At 43.0% G+C, this 21,914-nt stretch overlaps 1 protein-coding gene across 1 annotated transcript in view; it reads left to right on the top strand.

Moving 5' to 3' along the window:
- SH3GL3 (SH3 domain containing GRB2 like 3, endophilin A3) overlaps positions 1-21,914 on the top strand; it is a 144,358-nt gene that overhangs the window by 117,677 nt on the left and 4,767 nt on the right. The window contains exon 8 of the mRNA XM_032622847.1: positions 3,551-3,660. Coding sequence (XP_032478738.1) covers positions 3,551-3,660 — 110 coding nt within the window. The remainder of the gene's footprint in view (positions 1-3,550; positions 3,661-21,914) is intronic.

The following is a 21,914-nucleotide window of genomic DNA, read 5'->3' as shown; positions in this document are numbered from 1 at the left end:
AGGGCTGCAGAGTTAAAAATCAATCGAAATCAGTCTCTCTCTCTTTCTCTCCATCTTCCCCTTCCCACTGCCCCATTCTGTTTTGAATTTTCTTTAGCTGGCTTTCATGGTTGGGTGTGGGATAGCACTGAGATAATAAATAAATGGCTTTGGCCAATAGGACAGAACTAGGAACTGGGAAAAGGGATCTGGAAGCTTTTCTCCTTTTTCTTTTCACTCAAGCCTTTACTCATGACCTGTGTTTAGGGCAACCAAAGTTTCTCACTTGCCTTCGAATTCAGCCCTTACAGAGCTGTCCTGGCTTCACTGCTGACTGGATGAGGGTTTAGCTGAGGGTGGGATGGCATATACTCCCTCCCCAACATCTAGGGATGTGGAGAGGAGTGAGATGATATTCAGTTAGTATGTAAATGTCTCGAAAAAGATGTGTTTTTACTTCACCAGCATAAATACCAGCCCATGTTCATAACATTGACTCTGAGAGATACTGAAAGAGTCAAAAATACCCTCTGAATGGTCAAAGAAACATTGCTGGGTTCCCTGTGACTTTACTGATAAGTGTATTCTCTACTTTTCTGAAAATCAGTGATATATGTAGTGTGCATGGTAAACCTATCAATTAAAATACTGGGTTAAAAAACTACCCTAATTTTTGACCAGGTTTGATAACAGAAAATTGGTTTACACAGGATGATTATAATGAATAAATTTGGAGAGATTTTTGCTTAAATCAATGCAGTAATTATAGAGGGAAGACAAAAGGTGTGTACAGTCTCTGAACTATCCACTTTTGTAGGCAGGTAGTTCACCTACTGCTCACATGAGCATCTTTTCTTAATTCTATCTTTATATGAGGAAAAAGAGAAGGAAGCTAACATTGTTGAGTGCCAGTTCATCCCTGGTACTTGCTAGATGCCTCAGAGACTTTATGAGAGACAAGTACTTTACAAATATAGGCATACCTAGGAGAGATGGGGAATTTGGTTCCAGACTACCACAGTAAAGCAAATATTGCAATAACGTGAGTCACACAATTTTTGGTTTCCCAGTGCATATAAAAGTTATATTTTACACTTAACTGTAGTCTGGTAAGTGTGCAATAGCATTGTGTCTAAAAAAAAAAAAACAATGTATATACTCTAATTTAAAAATACTTTATTGCTAAAAAAAAGCTAACCATCACCCGAGCCTTCAGCAAGTGCTAATCTTTTTTGCTGGTGGAGGGTCTTGCCTCAATGTTAATGGCTGCTGACTGGTCAGGGTGGTGGCTGCTGAAGGCTGGGAGGCTGCGACAACTTCTAAAAGAAGACAACAGTGAAGTTTGCTGCGTTGATTGACTCTCCCTTTCACAAATGTTTTCTCTGTAGCAGGCAATGCTATTGGATAGCATTTTACCCACAGTAGAACTTTTTTCAAAATTGGAGTCAATCCTCTCAAGCCCGGCTGCTGCTTTATCAACTAAGTTTTATAATATTCTAAATCCTTTGTTGCCATTCCAACAATCTTCACAGCATCTGCACCAGGAGTAGATTCCATCTCAAGAAACCACTTTCTTTGCTCATCCATAAGAAGCAACTCCTCATCTGTTAAAGTTTTATCGTGAGGTTGCAGTAATTCAGTCACATCTTCAGGCTCCACTTCTAATTCTGGTTCTCTTGCTATTTTCACCACATCTGCAGTTACTTCCTCCACTGATGTCTTGAATCCCTCAAAGTCATACATGAGGGTTGGAATTCTTCTTCCAGACTCCTGGTAACATAGATATTCTGACCTCTTCCCATAAACATAAATGTTCTTAATGGCATTTAGACTGATGATTCCTTTCCAGAAGGCTTTCAACTTACTTTGCCCAGATCCATAAGAGGAACCACTATCTATGGCAGCTAGAGCCTTATAAAATGTATTTCTTCGAGAATAAGATTTGAAAGTCGACACCACTCCTTGATCCATGGGCTGCAGAATGGATGTTGTGTTAGGAGGCATGAAACAACACTGATCTCATTGTACATCTCCATCAGAGCTCTTGGATGACCAGGTGCATTGTCAATGAGCAGTAATATTTTGAAAGGAAATCTTTTTTTCTGAGCAGTAGGTCTCAGCAGTGGCCTTAAAATATTCAGTCAGCCATGCTGTGAACAGATGTGCTGTCATCCAGGCTTTGCTGTTCCATTTCTGGAGCACAGGCAGAGTAGATTCAGCATAATTCTTAAGGGCCCTAGGATTTTCAGAATGGTAAATGGGCATTGGCTTCAACTGAAAAGCCACCAGCTGCATTGGCCTCTAACAAGAGAGTCAGCCTGTCCTTTGAAGCTTTGAAACCAGACATTGACTTCTCCTCTCTAGCTATGAAAGTCCTAGATGGCATCTTCCAATAGAAGGCTGTTTCATCTACATTGAAAATCGGTTGTTTAGTGTAACCACCTTCATTAATGATCTTAGCTTGATCTTCTGGATAACTTGCTACAGCTCCTACATCAGCACCTTGCACTTTTATGTTATGGAGACGGCTTCTTTCCTTAAACCTCCTGAACCAACTGCTGCTAGCTTCAAACTTTTCTTCTGCAGCTTCCTCACCTCTCTCAGACTTTGCTGAATTGAAGAGAGTTAAGGCCTTGCTCTGGATTAGGCTTTGGCTTAAGGGAATGTTGTAGCTGGTTTGATCTTCTACCCAGATCACTACAACTTTTTCCATATCAGCAATAAGGCTGTTTCACCTTCTTACCATTTGTGTGTTCATTGGAGTAGCACTTTTAATTTCCTTCAAGAACGTTTCCTTTGCATTCACAACTTGGCTGTTTGGTGAAGAAGCCTAGCTTTTGGCCTCTCTTGGCTTTGGACATCCCTTCCTCACTCAGCGTAATCATTTCTAGCTTTTGATTTAAAGTGAGCAACATGAGACCCTTTCACTTGAAGACTTAGAGGCCATTATAGGGTTATTAATTGGCCTAATTTCTATTTTGTTGTGTCTTAGGGAATAGGGAGGCCTGAGGAGAGAGAGAGAGAGAGAGAGAGAGAGAGAGAGAGAGAGATAGGGGAACAGCTGGAGGTGGTAGCTGCAGCAGTCAGAACACACACATTTATCAGTTAAGATTGCCGTCTTACATGGCGCAGTTTGTGGGGCCCATAATAATTACAAGAGTAACATCAAAGATCACTGATCACAGATCACCACAACAAATATAATAATAAAGAAAAAGTGTGAAATATTTTGAGAATTACCAAAATGTGACAGAGATACAAAGTGAGCAAATGCTTTTGGAAGAATGGCACCTATAGTACACAGGATTGCCACAAACCTTCAATTTATAAAAAACGCAATATCTGTGAAGTGCAATAAAATGAGGTGTATCTGCATAGAGTTGAAAAACTACATTTGGGATATCAAAGCTATCACTTTGGGCTACTCACGAATCAACGTGTAAAAATCACCCCCTTCACGACCATCACCTAGGACCTAAATTTGTAGGCTTATTACAGCAGAGCAAACGTAGGCTTGGAGGCTTTGCTTTCCTCATCAGCTGTCTGACTGACCTTCAAATCTGTATTACAGAATATCGGCTGCATCCAACGTCCCCAAACGAGAATACAAGCCACGGCCCATGAAAAGGAGTCCTAGTGAGCTCAATGGGGTATCCACCACCTCTTCAGCAAAGGCAACAGGTGAGATGACCATTCTGTGGGTGCGGTGCGCCCTTCGGTACAGCTCTGCTGGAAGCGTTTACTTACTGCTTATTGTCGTATTCTGTGTGATTATCTTGAGACCTCAGATTTCTCTCTTATTATTTGGAGAATTCCCTTTTCCCCCTAGTAATGCCCCTTTTCCTACTTCCTTGTTTCGAGTACTTATATCAAGGAAGAATTCCATCACTTTACTTATTGCCTTCTAATGCGTCAAACCTTGGCCATACAAACATCATGCTACATTATCCCTTATATTTACATTTTTAACACTTTCCAAATATTTTACTAATTTTAAAAAAGTTTGAATTAGCATATGTTGAGCACCTGCTATATAGTAGGCACTGCCTTAAGTGCTGCCTCATTTTCTAATTAGACAAATGGCACAAATATATTCCTAAATAAAACGATCAAACTGAGAAAAATAAAATTCAAGTGGTATAAATCATGCTCTAGTTTCCTATGACCACCCACTCCATCCCAAGCCCCTCTCTAAGAGTAGCCATTGTTAAAAATTTGGTACGAACACTGTCATATCTATTTATGTGCATAGATAGAGACACGATATACACACCGTTTTAGATTTTTTGCTGTTTTTTAAATACAAGATCATACTAGATGTATTGTTCTGTGGTTAGCTTTTATAACTGTATCACTATTTCTTGGAGTTATTTCCATGTCATGCATATAGATCTATCCCACTACTTTTTAAAAATTTTTATTGGAGTATAGTTGATTTACAATGTTGTGTTAGTTTCAGGTGTATAGCAGAGTGAATCAGTTATACATATATATACATTCACTGTTTTTTAGATTCTTTTCCTATATGTCATTACAGAGCACTGAGTAGAGTTCCCTGTGCTATACAGTAGGTCCTTGTTAGTTATCTGTTTTATATATAGTAGTGTGTATATGTCAATCCCAATCTCCCATTTTATCCCTCCCCCGCCTTCTTCCCCCTGGTAACCATAAGTCTTTTTTCTACATCTGTGACTCTATTTCTATTCTGTAAAAAGTTCATTTGTACCATTTTCTTTAGGTTCCACATATACACGATATCATATGATATTTGTCTTTGTCTGACTTACTTCACTCAGTATGACAATCTCTAGGTCCATCCATGTTGCTGCAAATGACATTATTTCATTCTTTTTCATGGCCGACTAATATTCCATTGTATATATGTTATCCCACTATTTTTTAATGGCTTCCTAGTTTTCCATTATATATACCATTTCCCCATTAATGGACATCAAGGTTGTTTCCAGTTATTTGCTAAAAAGAATGTCCTTTATCTGCCTCCACATGCTGATGGGCAAGTCTTTCTTGGAAATGAAATTACTGAGTTAGAGTGAATGCATTTAAGTGATCGTAGATATTGCCAAATTACCTGCTAAAACGGGTACACTACCATGAATGGAGCAATACATGCATCCCCATACCTGTGTCATTGGACTTCAATTTTTGCCAAGCATTAATGGATAAACAATGATTCTTGGTTCTGTGCACAACTGTTAATTTGAGATTCCATGTTAGTTTGCCTATGGTGCCGTCTATTACTGCTGCCTATTTTCCATGGTTTTGAGGGATTAGGGATGCTCCGCCGGGGGAGGTGCACTGGTTTCTAGTTGTCTGTCTGGTTACATTCCTCATGGCACTGTTTCAGGTCCCTGCACGCAATACTCCTTCCTGGAGGCAGACGCCTGGGCTCCCAGGTACTTGGTACAAAGCCAGGATGGGAGGACTTAACCAAGCTGCTCTTTTCCCAGAATGCCAACCAGTCATCCAGCTCCCCAAGCCGCTTACTCTGAGTTTTGGGCATCCTCCAAATCCACTTTTGTTGCATCTCTCTTTGGGAACCATTTTGAGCTTCATTTCCTCCATCTGCTGCTTTCCATCTTTCAGGTATTCCTTGTATCCCTCATAATTTATGGTCTACCAACAGTGCTCTTTCTTGTTCATCCATTGTTTGGAATTAAAGACATACCCATTTTATAATCATTAGTGATTCCATACATGAAAGGAAGTCTGCGATCTTGCACTCAGTCTGCTGGATTAATGCAAACTTCAAGTCATTCAGTGTCGTACGTCCCACTGGCTGCATCTCTCTGCTGTTTGTTACCCAAGATGGCTTTAGGTGCTAAATGGATATAGAGCTGGAGAACCTTGAATCACATCATGAGAAAATTATTCTTTTTTTCAATTCTCTTTTAGTCATTCTAATTTCAAGGAGATAAAGCTACAGCTTTGTGCTGGAATATTTTTATGTCCAGCTTTAACAGAGAAGATAGACCTCAGGCTAAAAGTCTTCTACAGGCAAAAGTACCTACCTTGAATTTAATAAAACTGTCTATTTTTCATCATAATTATGCGCATGGTTACAGTCTCTTTATAGCATGTAGTACTGCTTTTTAATTTACATTTTGATGTAAAGTTTTTTGAATAAAATTGATTTCATTAGAATATTATCAAGAGGATACTCAGGTACAGTTCTCTGGGAAGTTCTTTTGTAGTGTATTAGGGTAACACTAGTTTCTGTTTAAAAAAGAAGAGACACCCAAAGTACAACGGATGCTCGACAAAATAAGATTTTCTCACTCATGCAACAATCCAGGGAGGATATTCCAAGAGGATGGGTGGTTCTCGTCCGTGGAGTCACTCAGGAGACACAGCTGATGGTAGCTCTGCCATCTTCATCCCTGTGGCTTCCAAGTTGTCCTAGTTGTTGCCACTCCAGCCAGAAGGAAGGGGAGAAAGAACAGAAGGCGAGGCTAGACATTTCCTCTTAAGCCAGTGAGGCAGGAGTGACACACTCACATTCCAGGGATGAGAACTCAGATCCAGTGACCACAGGTCGTGGCAAAGCAAGTTGGGAAGTGCAGTCTCTAGCTGGGCAGCCATACCTAGTTACCTCGGGAAATCCAAAGCAGCCACTAGTCTATAGTAACGATGGAATTCTGCTGGACAGGAATGGCAAGGATTATGTCAGTGAAAGAAGATTAGACCCTGGTTCTGCTCCCTTGGAAGGTGGCAGGAGGAATCGCTCCTGTCCTTTAGCCTGTAGGTCCCTAGATTTGCCTTCTCAGAAGTCCTTCATGGCCTCCACATCTTCACTTCACATCCGAAGTGGCCTTTGGAAACCTGCCTCCTGTGAGAATTGTGCTTACTGCTGCTTAGGGGCCTTGAGGGTTCTTCGAGTTTCAATAGATGCAGATGTTTTCAGGTTAGACCTGCACTTCCTTTCACAATTCAATGCCTCCAAAAACGGAATAGCTTCTGATCTGTATCTCCCAGGCAGTTCCATGTGCCGGTAATCACGTCCAAGTTTCTTTCTTAGATGTAGCTCTTAAGACTGCTTTACTTCTTTCCTTTCTTGTCTAACCTTTCTTAACTTATTGAGGCTACCTCGAGGCCATCTGAAACAGCAGACTTGAGTGAGAAGGCAATACTTTTAGATTAATCTTTGCTGTGGAACTAGGTGCCTTCACTGGGTTGAGAGAAGTCTCTGAGAATGATTTGGAGCTCAACCTGCTGACCCTCTGTTCCTTGGGGGTACAGAAGCTTTTCTAATATGCTGGGACCCAACGTCTGATTTTTCTCTCTTCTCTTTTATCTTTGCTTGCAAACTGGGCAGTTCTTCTCTTTCGTATAATAATTTGCTAGATGTACCAAGGATGGGAGGTAACATCCACTAACATTCTGTTTTCTCCAGTTCCTTCCTTTAGAGCCCCTGGTGTGTGGTATGCTTTGAAAGTTATCATAGGCAAACGTTTTACCATATGTTTTTCCACACCCTAACAAGGGTCACCAGGTTTCACACCGATTATATCTGTTTCTTCTTCATCACTACCTGGCCACTGAGTCAGAGCCACTAATTTTAGCTTTTTTCATGACAATACCCCACTTCTGGTACCAGTTTTTGCTTGGTAGTTAGGGTAATAGTAGTTACTGTCATACAGAAACTCAAGAGAGCAATGGTTCAAACAAGATAGAAATTAAGAATGGAAGTCCAGGGCTAGAGATTTCCTCTTAGGGAAATGAGCCAAAGGTGGTTCACATCACTTCCACTCCCATCCCACTGGGGAGAGCTTAGTCACAGGACAACAACTAGCTGCAAAGGTTGCGGGGGAGGTTCGCTGGAGAGCCACATCCTAACATTATATTACTGTGAAGAAGGAAAGAGAGGGTTTTGATGGCCAGCTTGCAGTTTCTAGCATGAACATCTACTACAAATAAGTTGTGGAAGAAAATGTCTGACCCCACATAATTCATTTCTGTTAGAATGTGGTACCATGTACAGGCGGTATGGGAACGTACATTAGGATAATCTAAAGGTTAGCAAGCTCTTTTTGTGTTGGGACAGGTCGTAAATACTGGTTTGGCCAAAAAGTTCGTTCGGGTTTTCTTACGAAAAACCCGAACAAACTTTTTGGCCAACCCAATAGTTTACACTTCGTGGGCTATATGGTCTCTGTTGCAACTACCCAACTCTGTTCTGGTGTGAAAGCAGCCACAGACAATATGAAAATGGATGGGCATGGCTGTGTTCCATTAAAACATTACTTGGCCTGAAGGCCATAGTCCGCCAACCCCTGGGGTGACTCATTGGGAAATCAACTTAGCAGTATATATCAAAATTAAGAAAAATGTTTATATACTCTCAGTGGCTTCATTCCTGGAAATGTATCCTAAAGAAATAATTTAAGCAAAAGCATATTCCTCTATCTATTACAGTACTATATAGAGGAAGAAAAAGTTGTTAGTGGGAACAGCCTAATGACCAATATTTATTTATATATATTTGTCAACAGTAGGATAATGGTTAAGTAGGCAGTGGTATATCAAATGGGGTAGTATGCAGCTATTCAAAGTTACTAACATGGAAATTAGGTAGTAGCATAAAAATGTTTAGGGTTTGATATTAAGTTGAAAAGAAAGACACAGAGTTATAAGTGTTCTATGATTACAACTTTGTAAATCAATATCTGCATGTAGACCAGGCTAAATGGTAGGATTATGGGCAGCATTTTCCTGTTTTCAAGATATTCTCTAAGTTGCATTTCAGTAAGCATATTTGAATAAACAGAAATGTATTTCATAATGAGAAAATTGATGGCCTTTGAAGAATAGGTGTACTTCCTTCTTTAAAGAAAATTGTGTGCCCCATTATATTCTCTATTCTCCCTGCCCCCAGGAAGCTCAATGCCAGATGTGAAGTGCAAGCACAGCAGTCATTAAACTAGAGAATGGACTTGAGGATATCGGGAGGGGGAAGGGTAAGCTGGGACAAAGCGAGAGAGAGGCATGGACATATATACACTACCAAGTGTAAAATAGATAGCTAGTGGGAAGCAGCCACATAGCACAGGGAGATCAGCTCGGTGCTTTGTGACCACCTAGAGGGGTGGGATAGGGAGGGTGGGAGGGAGGGAGACCCAAGAGGGAAGAGATGTGGGAACATATGTATATGTATAACTGATTCACTTTGTTATAAAGCAGAAACTAACACACCATTGTAAAGCAAGTATACTCCAATAAAGATGTAAAAAAAAAAAAAAAAAAGCAAAAACTATAAGAATAAAAAAAAAAAAATAAAATGACCGCAGCTAGTGCATGTGCCCCTCCTCCCCTTTGTCGAGGGCGACCATGCACCCTAGTTTGCTTGGGACAGTCCCAGTGTATGTCTGTTGCTCTAGTATCATTTTCAATAGTCCCCTCCCACCTTTACTCACAGGTTCTCACGTTTGGATGAAAATATGTTGTTTCCCTACTTTTGATGGCTTTACTTTTCTATTTCTGGTTTGTAAAACCTCTATTCTGAATACATATGTCATTGTAATCCATTTCAAAATTTCTGTTTAGAAGGAAGCTGAATATAAACAAACTAACTAAAAACTTTGAAAATGAGTCCCAACTCCAGCCCACCTCCCTCCCTGTATTATATCTGAATGAAGCAGAATCAGCAGACCCCAGGACCCCAGGGCTCAATCCCTACCCCACCTTCTCTGCCCTTACAGCCTGCATCCAAACAGGGGGGTAGTTCTTGGAGATGAGGCCTCCAGTCAAGCTTCCAAGATACCATGCTCTCATTTGCTATGAGAGAGAACTCAGTTTTCCTTTGATGAAGGTGTTTTCATCTACCTATACTAAATTTGACCTCGCAGACTGGCATAAAATAAAAATGAAAAAGTATTTTAATTAAAGTAACATTTACGGGCATAAGGACATAGCATTTGAGTACCAAAAATAAGCCAGGTATTATTATTTGATGCTTTATATACATAACTCATTTCATACTCGTAACAATGTTGTGAGGAAGTGATAAAAAATAAAGCAGTAATAAATAATAATTTAACAATATAGCAGTTACACGTCTTGAGTCCTTACTAGGGGTCAGGTCATGTATTAAATACTTCAGACACATTTCTAGTACCATTATTATCCCCATTTTACAGATGAGTAAGTAGAGGCTCAGAGAGGTTAAGTGAGATTTCCCTGAGGTCACAGAGCCTGTAAGTAGCAGAGCTGGGCACTTCACCTTATAGATTTTTTATTTTATATCTTTAAGAAAGAATACTGGGAAGTGTTAGCGAATGTTCAAGAGCATCGGGAATGATTTCTTTCCAAGGTTCTTGATCAGAGGGAATTGGGGAAGGAAGTGGTTGCCAAGGGAGTCTGTTGTATTCATCTGACTTGGAAGAAGAAAACACTGATAGGACAGTGAGTTCCTTGGCTTCCTCATCCAGGCTGTGCGTGTCAGTGCTTACGTCCCCTCCTTCTCGGCCAGTAGCTCAGTCCCTAGGCAGATTAAGTTGTTAGAAGGGTGATTGTCAGTCAGAGATCACAGATGTGCCAAAGATGGCTTTTAAGAAGGCTCAGTGTCCACAACTGGATTCTCCACTGCGGCAAACTCCATGACATGCCTCTGCCTTTTCTAGGCTGCCTCTAGAAAGTTCCCTTGGTGGTAGCTTTCGTCCCCATTTCAGCATCGGGCTTCGTTGATTTGTGGGGAGAATCTGCAAATGTGCAGAGATCTTGTACTGTTTGTTTCTAAGGCACAGTTTCAGAAGAAAATGGCATTTTTATAGCCTGCGTTAATGGGAAATCACCTTCCATTAGGATTCTGAATGATTTGCACATAATGTTTATAAAGCGAAGGAAAAATGTCAAGCATTTCACTAACAATTTAAAGCAAAGCTCACAGGACTCTGCCAGAAGTGAATTCCAAGAACATTTTCTTCATCATTTCTTCTTTCTAAAGAAAAAAAAGGGAGATGAAAGGACATAGATCAATTAGGCAGAATCCATTGTGGGACTGAGATGGAATCTTCGATAATATCATTTCTAGGTACTTAGGAGAATGAATGAAGTGAGCCAGAAATGGAGAAGGGGTTGTGGGGGGGGGGGTTGGAAATCACATCTTGAAATGATGGATTGCAGACAAAAATCCAAGTTTAGGCCCTGGCTAGGAGAAACCACCGCCTGTCCAAGCCCCTGAGTGTGGGGTCATGACGCCTCCGCAGCGTGTGCTGCCTCTGTGTCCCCAAAGAGAAAGGGAGGCCGAGAAAAGTCTTCGTGCTAAAATGCGTGCCCGGGTCGTTCCCAGAAAACCCTTGGTTTTGAGGAAAATAGTATAGGAGCTTGTGACCTATGCTCAAGTATCTTCCCTACCCTGGGTGAGTTATCGCTTGCTGAATTCTAAAGGTAAAGACTAGAAGACAGAGTATCTTTTACATTTTTTCAATCAACTCATTTCTTTGTGAAGGTTTTCATTTTCACTGCTGTTCTTAAAGAGGGCACCACTTTATATAATCACAACTGAGGGTTAATATGGACCAAACTGAGATGGACGTTAAGAATGTGGAAGGCTGGGCTTCCCTGGTGGCGCAGTGGTTGGGAGTCCGCCTGCCGATGCAGGGGACACAGGTTCGTGCCCCGGTCCGGGAAGATCCCACATGCCGTGGAGCGGCTGGGCCTGTGAGCCATGGTCGCTGAGCCTGCGCATTCGGAGCCTGTGCTCTGCAACGGGAGAGGCCACAACAGTGAGAGGCCCGCATACCGCAAAAAAAAAAAAAAAAAAAAAAAAAAAAAAAAAAAGAATGTGGAAGGCTGAGATGAGTGAACAAATGTGGTTTCCAAATGTGTGCTACAGGCCTTTCAGAGCGAGGCAAAATAAATCTCTCAAATGGCTTATATTAAGACGTTCTAACTCCCTGTAGGTACAAAGAGACTTTTATAAATGCCTTCACACTTCTGAGGGGGCTCGGATATAATGTTGAGAGCCTAAGTCGTTCCCCTCAGCGGAGTGAAATCTCTAGGATTACATTAGAAAATAAACGTGTATTCAAAAGTAAAGTGTGAAGTGTGAAACTTAAAGAAGACGAGCACTCTGTAAATAGAAATAGATGTATTTTTAACCTAAATTTCCAAAGAGGAAATTAAAATTTCACACAGCAGTGACAATGATGATTGCTCAGTCAGCAGCTATTTTTCATTTTTTGTCTTCTGTTCTTTCCACTTTTTTCTTATTTTTTATTTTTTCCCCCTGCCACCAGCCCTCCCCCAATATCCATTTCTGTATATGATCGACTGTGGTTCAGAGTCAGAGTTATAGACAAAGAGAAATAAGCAAAACACAGGAGCCCCACATTGGAATTCAGACTCTAGCACTTATTCGCTGTGTGACTTTGGGAAGAGTTTCTTAACATCTCTAGACTGATTTCTACTTGTCCCTAAATGAAGTGATTGGACTTAGTACATTCCAAGTTTCTTTGCCAGCTCTAAATTCTGTGGCTGCAATAGTTATCTTTTCTGAGTGCTCAGCATTCGTAAAAATTTGAAAAGTGCAGATTGAACATTTTTATATTTTCTGTATTTTAAAAAATATTACTAAAACTTAAAATGTGAACTCTGATGAGTATTGTTGATCAGTAGCCATTGATGTGCGAAAGGGGGAGAGTACTTGTTTTATTTTTCATCTCAAGGAAGCTTTAGAGAGAAAGGTTTTCTCGCTGCAGGGAATGGTTTCCTGTAACTCTTCTAAATAGTCTGCAAAAAGAGTTTTTGAAAAGCCTGTAGGACGTAATTTCTAACTTAGTTGTAGGAATTTTAATACTTCTTGGCTGAAATGGTTATATTGTCTCAAATGCGTATTCAAAAATCTTAGTATATGTTCTACAATGGTATGCTTGGTCTTTAAGCTAAAATTTAAAATACTGTTATCTAAATAGTAATATATGTACTTACGTTTTTAAAAATAGCCAGTAGAATTCAGTTTCCAGGGATTACAAACAGGGCAGCCATGCACCACAATCCCAGAGGACTTTTCGTTTGAATCCTGGACTTGTTTGTGATACCTCCTGGGCTTGTCGAGTGGGTGTGGCCTCAGGTGCAAACCCTAATGCCAGATCATGGGAATGAGAGAGGTAGGAAAGTGTAAGAAAACAATGCCAGGCCAGTGAAACATGTCTGACGACAGACCTCCAAGTCAGGAGCACCACAGGCAGAGGAGTCTGTAGCCACCTAGAGAACACTTGCCCTGTCCAAACAGCAGCTGCTTGTTGCCTGAGAATGTGGACCTAGGATAGCCAGCCTTTATGATTTTCCGAGAGAAGCCAGAAATCATATATTTATGTGCAATCTCCTTATTTTTAAAATGTTGTCAACTAATCCACACTGTACAAAGCAAGGAGCAGGCCAAGCAAAACACCATCTGCAAGCTGATCCCCATGCCAGTGGCCAGGAAGCCACCTCTGATTAAGGCTGTCATTTGTCTTCCCTTTTTCCTTAGTTCAGAGTGGCAGAGCCAACCCACAAGCACTGGACCTGGCTGTAGTTGAGGAGTCACCTCCCAGGAAACTTTGTTAAGTAAATGGGCCGTGGCTTCTGAGAAATGTGCAAAAGTCATCTCTGTACACAAGGGAAAGCTTTGTAAGGGGGGTGGGCACAAACTTTACTAGTTAAACCCATCTCATATAACCTGTGTAAGTGGTGGAGGATTGGTATCAAGGTAAAAACAAATTACACATGCTTATTTTTATAGATTGTAATGATTAAGCTTGAGTTCCATTGACAAGTCATTTTAATAAATCACATCTCCTATGGATAAATACAGATTTCTTATTTCTAGAAAGGTAGTTCATAGACTTTTACTAGACTTTACTTACTAGTTTATTACTTAACTGTCTTAGCTTGAGCTGCTATAATGAATACTAGACTGAGGGGCTTAAAACAACAAACATTTATTTCTCACAGTTCTGAAGTCTGGGAAGTTCAAGATCAAGGTGCCAGCAGATTCGGTGTCTGGTGAGGGCCCTCTTCTTGGTTTGCAGATGGCTGTCTTCTCGTTGTGTCTGTACGCAGGGTGGCACTAACCCCATTCATGAGGGCTCCACCCTCATGACCCTGTCACCTCCCAAAGTCCCCACCTCCAAATACCACCACTTTGGGGATTAGGACTTCAACATCTGAATATTGGGGGGACACAAGCATTCAGTCCATAGCATTAACCATAGATTAATACTTAAAATTTTCAGGTAAGGAAATCAGGGCCCAGAGGTGACCTAACTCAGGGCTAGAACCCAGGGATCTGAAGTTTTTGTCCCATATGTTCTTACCAAATGGACAAAAATAGTACTTACAGATGTTGAACAAAATGGGTTTTGTGGTATTTATCAGAGTTATATACCAATGCTTTGTTTGGGTCAGCTCAAGGAGAAGTGTTAGCTTAAAAAAAATTTTTGCTACAAGAGCTTGAGATTTTAGATAGGAAAAAAAAAACGACACCTTTTGAAGGGAACTTGAACCAGATACGCTCGTTCTAATTCAAGAGAGATGGTGTCTAATATGTTGGGCATGGTGCCTGGCCCATAGTGTACACTCGGTGTTTGAGAATGAGTGTGAACCAGAAATAGACTTGAAAGTTCCAAGTTAGTGTTTTTGCCCCAACACGTTAAGAGATGAACTGTCTAGTTAGATGGTACAGGTATAGTAAGTCTCAGGGTGATTGCCGATTTTACCTGTTCTCAGGTACATTCCTCTCTGTTCCTTAGCTGCCCCTGGGTAGCAGAAGTCATGGAAATACCTCTGCATTCCAGATTTGAGACCAGGAAGTGAGCAGAAAACAAGCTCACCCAGCCAAGATAGGTGTCACCTGTCTTGGTGACAGTGGGCTTCGGAGTCAGAGGAAGGGCCAAATTCCGGCTCTCACCTCTGGGTCAAAATTCTGTCATCATAAGAACAGGAAGTATCACCCCAACTGCATAGGGTTATTCTAAGGGTTAAATTAGATCACATAAATAAGAGGTGCTGGGCACGCGCGGTACTTGCTGCAGAGCAAGAGCCCACGACACAGCAGCTGTTAATGTTACATAATTGGTTATCTGATTTCCCAGCCTACAGCAGACTGGAAGCAGCAGATTAGAAAGGCCTTGGGGACTGCTTTCGGAAGGCCCACTGTCGGCAGGAAAAAGTGACAGGTCGCAGCCTGACTACAAGGGAGGCAAGAGAAAAACTATAAAAAGCAGGAACAAAAACTCAAAAGGCACAGCCGTCTGGGGCATTTACTAAAAGACAAAGAGCCCTCCTCAGGTCAGTAGCTTCCGTAGACTCCATACCTCGTACCCTGATAGGCACTCATGCGGACAGCAGTTGTGTGAATTTTCCTTCTCTCTCCAGCCCCTTCCCCACCCCAACCCAAAAAACAGGAGTGGGGGTTGTAGCTTGCCTTTCAGTTGGGATGCTCTGACCAAATGCTTCCAGGTAACGAAATCCACAAAGTCAGGGCCAGCAGAAAAGAGAGTACAGTGGGCTCCTTTGGGGATCTGGAAATTAGCCAAGTTCAAGTACAGCAAAAGAGCTGTGATTTTTAGTGCTGCGGAGAGAAGAATGTCCCCTGCCCCACTGACCACTCCTACCTCCACCTTTATCTCCTTCAAAGTCAGGATGAGAAACACAGCCTTGGAGAACAGGCTCCCAGGTCCTGGCACATGGCAGAGAGAGAGAGAGGGAGGGAGCACAGGAGACGGCTGGGCTGCAGAAACGCCAGCCTTATCTGATGCCACCTCCACTCTAGTGTCTGGTCCACCACCTGGAGTAGACACCTGTTTTTGTTTGGTTATTATTATCATGTTTTGATTGAAGCCTGAGTTGCTCACTTTGAAGCAGCACAGAGAATAAGTACCTGAAGGACATCCCTCAAGTGATGGGCAGGGCGAGCTGGGATGTGGGCAGGCCTTCCAGGATCAGAGAAGGATTTCTAAAGAGCATTCCTCACACATCCCCCGAAACGTTGTCTTTATTTGTAGACTATATGGATCGAATACTGAGCTATATTGTTACATACATCAAAAAGACACACACACACACAAAATTAAACACGATGAAGAACTTAGTCACACTCCACACAGATATAACATTGAGTGAAACAAACGAGACACCAGAGTGCATACTGTATGATTCCATTAACATTAAACTCAAAAAACAGACATAACTAATGTGTAGCATTAGGAGTCAGGCTAGTGATTACCTTTGGGGGAGTACTGAGCTCTAAGATGGAAAGAACATCTTTCTTAAAGAGGAAAGAACATGACTGAGCTCTAAGATGCTACTAAAGTTTTATTTCTTGATCTTGATGCTAGCTGCACAGATGTTTCAGTTTGTGAAAATTCATTAAACTCTACACTTATGATATGTGCACTTATCTGTATATATTATACCTCATTAAAAAAGATTTTAAACAATATTTTTCTCAAAAAAAATAATAAATAAAGAGCATCCCAAGGCATGGGAACTCCCGGAGCCTGCCCAGCTGAGGACCCACAGGCTCTTTCTAACCTAGGTGATGGACCATCCCCTTGGCTGGGGTTGGCTCAGAAACTGAGTGGGCGTAAACTCACCAGCCAACAATTTTCAGAGTGGCTGCATGAAGTGGCGATCAAGAACACAGACTCTGGACCTAGATGGAGGTCAGATATCAGCCCTGCTGCTTAATTGCTTTGAACCTAGGTTTCCCTATCCATCAAATTGGGGGAAATAATGGTACCTCATCAAAGGGTTTCTCTGAGAATTAAATCTGCTAAAAGGCACTTAGAATATTGTCCTGGCACTTGGTGTTCACTGAAAAATGGAGGGTTAGTATTTCATCCCCATAGCTGACTGGGACTGCAGAATTAATTCACTGTGGGGCTATCGCTACCAGAATAAAGTGTGCCCAGCAATTCCGTACACGTGAGTAGCCCTTGGCAGCAGGGACTTTGGGAAACAAAAGGCGGGGTTGGGGGAAGGGCATCCAAAGAATTTTCCTGCTGTTAAAACAAGAGGGGGCCCAATATTATTAAAAACCGGTCCACATTATTGCCAAGAGGGAAGTGAAATTTCTTTTAGGGTTTCCTGACCTATTGTGTGTTGCCGATGTAGTACTGACTGACCGGCCACCTTACCATTCTTGTGGTAGGGTCTCTCTTTTTTTTTTTTTCTTCCCCAAATGGGGTGGAACAGAGCTTGAATAATAAATATTTAACAGGGACACTCCCTTTTCGCTGCTAAAATAATCTTTGTTTTAGTGCCTTAACAAGGAAGACTGGGTTGGGGTTTCGGCTGCCAGAAGCTCACATGCACAAATTCTCAGCAGTTTCAGGTGCCAACTACCAAGCACGAGAAAGCATAGAGATGGAGGTGGTGGAGCAAGACCCCAGGGGAAAGGGGAGTGGGTGTTCAACAAAGATGGGGTGCTGGGTAGGACCCCTCCTTTATTACGGGAAGATCTGGGCACTCAGGCACCTCGCCCACGTTTGTGCCTAGTCCAGTTTGAAAAGGTCTCACTGAGGGCATGTCACCTTTTCTGCCTGCACTTTTGGGTTCCATCCGTGGTGACACTGACTTGTCTTTTGTGGAGAGGGAAAATTCACACACCATCACGCAAATGGGCACAAACTTTCTTTCTTTTTAACTGAACTTGCTTACGAGCCTCCGTTTAGACTGATGGCGGAAACAACTTAATCTTTTTTCCATTTCTACTGTTGGCCAAAAAAAAAAAAAAAAAAAAAAAATTTAATCTTTTTTCCATTTCTTCTAATGGTGGAAAAAAACGTAATCTTGCCATTTCAAGGTAATGCAGTCTCTTCCAATAGAAAGTGCAGACTATCCATTTATTGCTTTGTCAATTCGGGATTTAAACCTAGTCATTCGGTTGAAATTTCCTGCAAGGACTATTGGTTTTCCTCCAAGGTTCTCTCCTACCTCCTTCTGTACCCCGAGAGGTTGCCTGGGTGCAGGGGGAGTTTAGGGAACGTCACAGTGGCAGGTGGGGAAGCGTGTCGGGGGTCTTAACTGCTTCCACAGCCGAGATAACTTGTCACTCCAGGTCCAGGCCTGGGTCCGGGGCCTGACTCTCTGCCTCTGGGTTGCTGGATCTCTGCATTCAGAGCCTGTGTACCCACCACCAGGCCATCTCTGGTCCAGCTGCCCCTGCAGCACTTCCTCACTTCCTGCCGGGACTTGACACGTGTTCACAGTTCGTGGGGAGCCAAGGGCGGCCCCCTCAGACGCCGTCTCTGTTTAATGATACCATCCACCATTTCCACTGTGCTCAGTGCCCCCAAGTCTAGAGCACTTTGGGGGCCTGCCTTCCCCCACAGTTCCAGTGGGAAGTGGGGCTAAGACCCCCCACCCAGGGTGGAATCCAGGGAGCAGTTCAGCCTTCTTCCCTGCCCTCTTCTCTCACCAGGCCTCCTCCCTGACTCCAGAAAGAGCTCCTATCTCTTCTCTGGGTGGCAGGAAACAGCCCTTCCCCCCCCCACAGCTTGTAATACAAACCTCTATGCTCTGGAGTTCTTCAAGCTCTGCTTCCTTGGAAGCAGAAGTCTCTCCGCCCCAGAAGTCTCCCCGCCCCCCCCCACCCCACCCCTCCGCCCCACTTCTCAAATCTCATAAAAGCCTACCTGGCTCTGGCATGAAAGCCTGAAAGCCTTGGCGTTCAGACCATTTCACAACTGAAATGGCATTATTTTGGAATTTACCAGCTAAACATTGATTGCTCGCGTGCAGGTTCCACCTTCTCCCTAAAGTAAGGGCAGCCATGGCTACTTGGGTTGAGGGGCCCAGATGGCAAAAACGACCCAGCGTGACAAATGCATTGGACGATATTGGAGGATATTGTCCTGCTGAGGGTGTAGTTCAGGACAGCCAGACCAAGCTCTGCTGGGTGTGGATCTGCCGGGTGCCCGCATCGTTGAGACCTGTGTTCAGTGGGTGGAGGGGACGCAGCGCAGAGATGGGGGAGAGCCCGGTGCTCGTGTCTTATTACCTGAGTCAGGGAACCCTTGCCCGGGGGCTTTCCACTCAGGGGTCTCAGGAGAGATGCCAGGTTTGGGGTTCATTTGCTGATGGAGTGTGATGTGAGTGCTTGGTCACTTCGAGCTCTTAGGAAATCAAAGTGGGCGGTGTGGCAATGGTCCCTCGCCTGGAATAAATGAAGTGAGAAGTGAGTGATGTGTCTTACCCCCGATCTGTTCAGTGCATGTGTGCAGGGGGTGCACACGTATGCACACATAGGTGGTGGTTGGGATAAGTGCATGCCTGCCATTTAGTATTTATTTTAGTCATTGTAGGTAGCTTACAAAGTAAATGGGAGGGGGAAATATATATATATACACACACACACACACACACACACACAATTAGCCCTGTAAGTCAGTGTGATAGCCTGTGAAATTTCTTGGCAACCCTTAGCAGTGGCATAGATCACATAGGAGGTGACATCAGGTGGGTAGGTCATGGGTTGGGGTCTGGAGCCCTGGTGTCTCTTTCTGCCTTTGCCATTAGCTCTGAGGCCAGGCTGCTGTGACCTCATCTTCAAAAAGAGGAGGGTTCACTGAAGACCACCAGAGACCCTTCTAGCATTGACATTTTGTGTTCAAGGAAATGCTTCCCAAGACCACTATGTGCTTTGGCACCTGACTCCGTCTCTGTTAAAAACTGACAGTGGGAGAAATGATAAAAGAATACTAATCATTTTAATAGACCACATGGAAACAGTTATTCATTAATAAAATTGACTTTGACTCAGAGGCTTGAATTGCTGCAGGGTTTCAGTGCCCAGCTCCCAGCCCCCCTGCCCACCCAGATAGGAGCTGTATTTCCAAAGGAAAATGGAAAGTTCTGCTTGGAAACGCACAATTCCCCAATGTTTTGAAATCACTGAAGGTTATTCTGTTCATATTCAAGATCATGAACTGGGCCCCCTATTTAAATCCTTCTACTTCCCAATTACCATCATTATGACAAGGGGAATATACAGACTTGGGGTGGGATGGGGGCGTCTGTCATGGAAGGAGCCATCTACATGCTAGAAACATCAGGTAGATTCTAGAGATAATAGTGCAGGGGGCCCAAATTTTAAAATGCTGACCTACCTGGAAGCACCACCTGGGAAGGAGCTTCCCACCTGCAGGGGAAGAAGAACCTCCCCCCCCGCCCCTGCCGACCCGCCACCACGCTCTTCCCTTTCCCCAGGAGCTCCTTGACACTCCCGGGCTCTGGTCAAAGGAAATGGAGGGAAAGAGGGCCATGAGTCTGGTGGTTCGCAACCTCCTTTGGAAATTGGAAACACCTGAGAAATTTTTTAAATTTCCCCCTTGTCTGGGTCCCATTGCCAGAGCTACTGATTTAATTGGTCTGGGGTCAGCCTGGGCAGTGGGCCTTTTAATGTGCCGCCAGGTTGAGAACCACTGCAGCAGAAAGGCAGTAGGTGAGAAACGCTCCCTATGCCAGTGGGGGGGGTTGGCTCTCACTCCCACGTGGGGCGGACAGTGTGCGTGGAAGTTTAGCAGTGGGGTGGCACCGAGGGAGGACTGCCCCCAGAGAAAGGGGTGCTGCATGGTGAATTTGCTGCCACCTCCCGTCCCTTCCCCAGGACAAAGGGGCTTCTCATTTGACCAACCCAAATCTATCGTCTCTCTTTACTTGGATGGAAAAGACTTGGTGAGGAAGGAACACAATCTCTAGCAGAGCTTGTTTCAACTCTCAGTTGAAGTCTGGACAGGGAGAGAAATAAGAATGTTTCATAATAATAGAAAAAGGAAATAGAAATGGAAAACATAGGATGGCAGAGGTCACACGTGTGCCGATATTTCAGTCATGGGAAAGGATTAAGCCCTCTTCTTAAGGCCAAAACCCGTGAAACTGGCCTGGTCTGGCTCTGGGGTGCTGCATTCCCTGCTTTGCAGACCTCACTCTGCTCGGGTGATGTAAAGAGGAACAAGTGTCTGCTATTGTGGTGTGCAGGCTTCCCTGGTCTCCTCCTGGATGGCCTGTTCCGTCCACTGGTGGTGGCCTCTGTCCATGTGGTGGCCTCATGTGGATGCAGTGTGTGGTTTTCCTGGGGTGGGGTTCAGCCTCCTTCCACCTCCATCTTGACTGGGACAATCAGGTCTCCCTCTGAACTCACCGGTGGTCCTTGCCCTCCACCCCCTCTGCGAGGGGCATCACCTCACTTGGCCAGGGCAGCCCCTCAGCTCCTGCCCATTCTCTCACCTTTGGCTCCTCTGCATGGAACCATGGGAACCACTGGGGCCACATGTCCCCTTTAGGATCTGTAGGGAACTGGACTGGGGTGACCATATGTCCTTCCCAGACACACTAAGCCACTATCATAAGCTATCCTAGAAAGCCTTCTGTCTTCAGAAATCCATAGGCCTAGATAATTAGGGGCATTTTAAAATCGAATCTTCAAGTTTGAATGTTTTAGAGAATAGAGAAAAGAGTTTAATTTACTTTATAAATGCTCTTATACCAAAATATAAAAAGGAAGTAATTTCATTTTAAAATACAGAGGTAAAAATCTAAAATAGTAACAAACCCAGTCTAGACGTAGCATAAATGTACAACACAGAAACAAGTGTGGTTTCCTAAAGGCATGCAATGGTCATTCATTTAAAAATAATCTTGTAACATTAATCTTACTATTACTCAAACAATATGACCCAGTTAAAGTCAAGATGAGGGTAACTCAATACACTGATACTAAAATTTACCTGGTTGAATGATTTTGTGGGAATAGGAAATTTTTAAATACAGGCAGACCTTGTTTCATTGCACTTTGCAGATATTGCATTCTTTACAAATTGAAGGTTTGTGGCAACCCTGTATCGAGCAAGTCTGTGGACACCATTTTTCCAACAGTGTTTGCTCACTTTGTGTTTCTGGGTTACATTTGGGTAATTCTCACAATAATTCAA

This window comes from Phocoena sinus, chromosome 2, assembly GCF_008692025.1.
Source record: "Phocoena sinus isolate mPhoSin1 chromosome 2, mPhoSin1.pri, whole genome shotgun sequence".
Classification (NCBI taxonomy): Eukaryota; Metazoa; Chordata; class Mammalia; order Artiodactyla; family Phocoenidae; genus Phocoena; species Phocoena sinus.
This window is presented reverse-complemented; position numbering and strand designations above follow the sequence as displayed.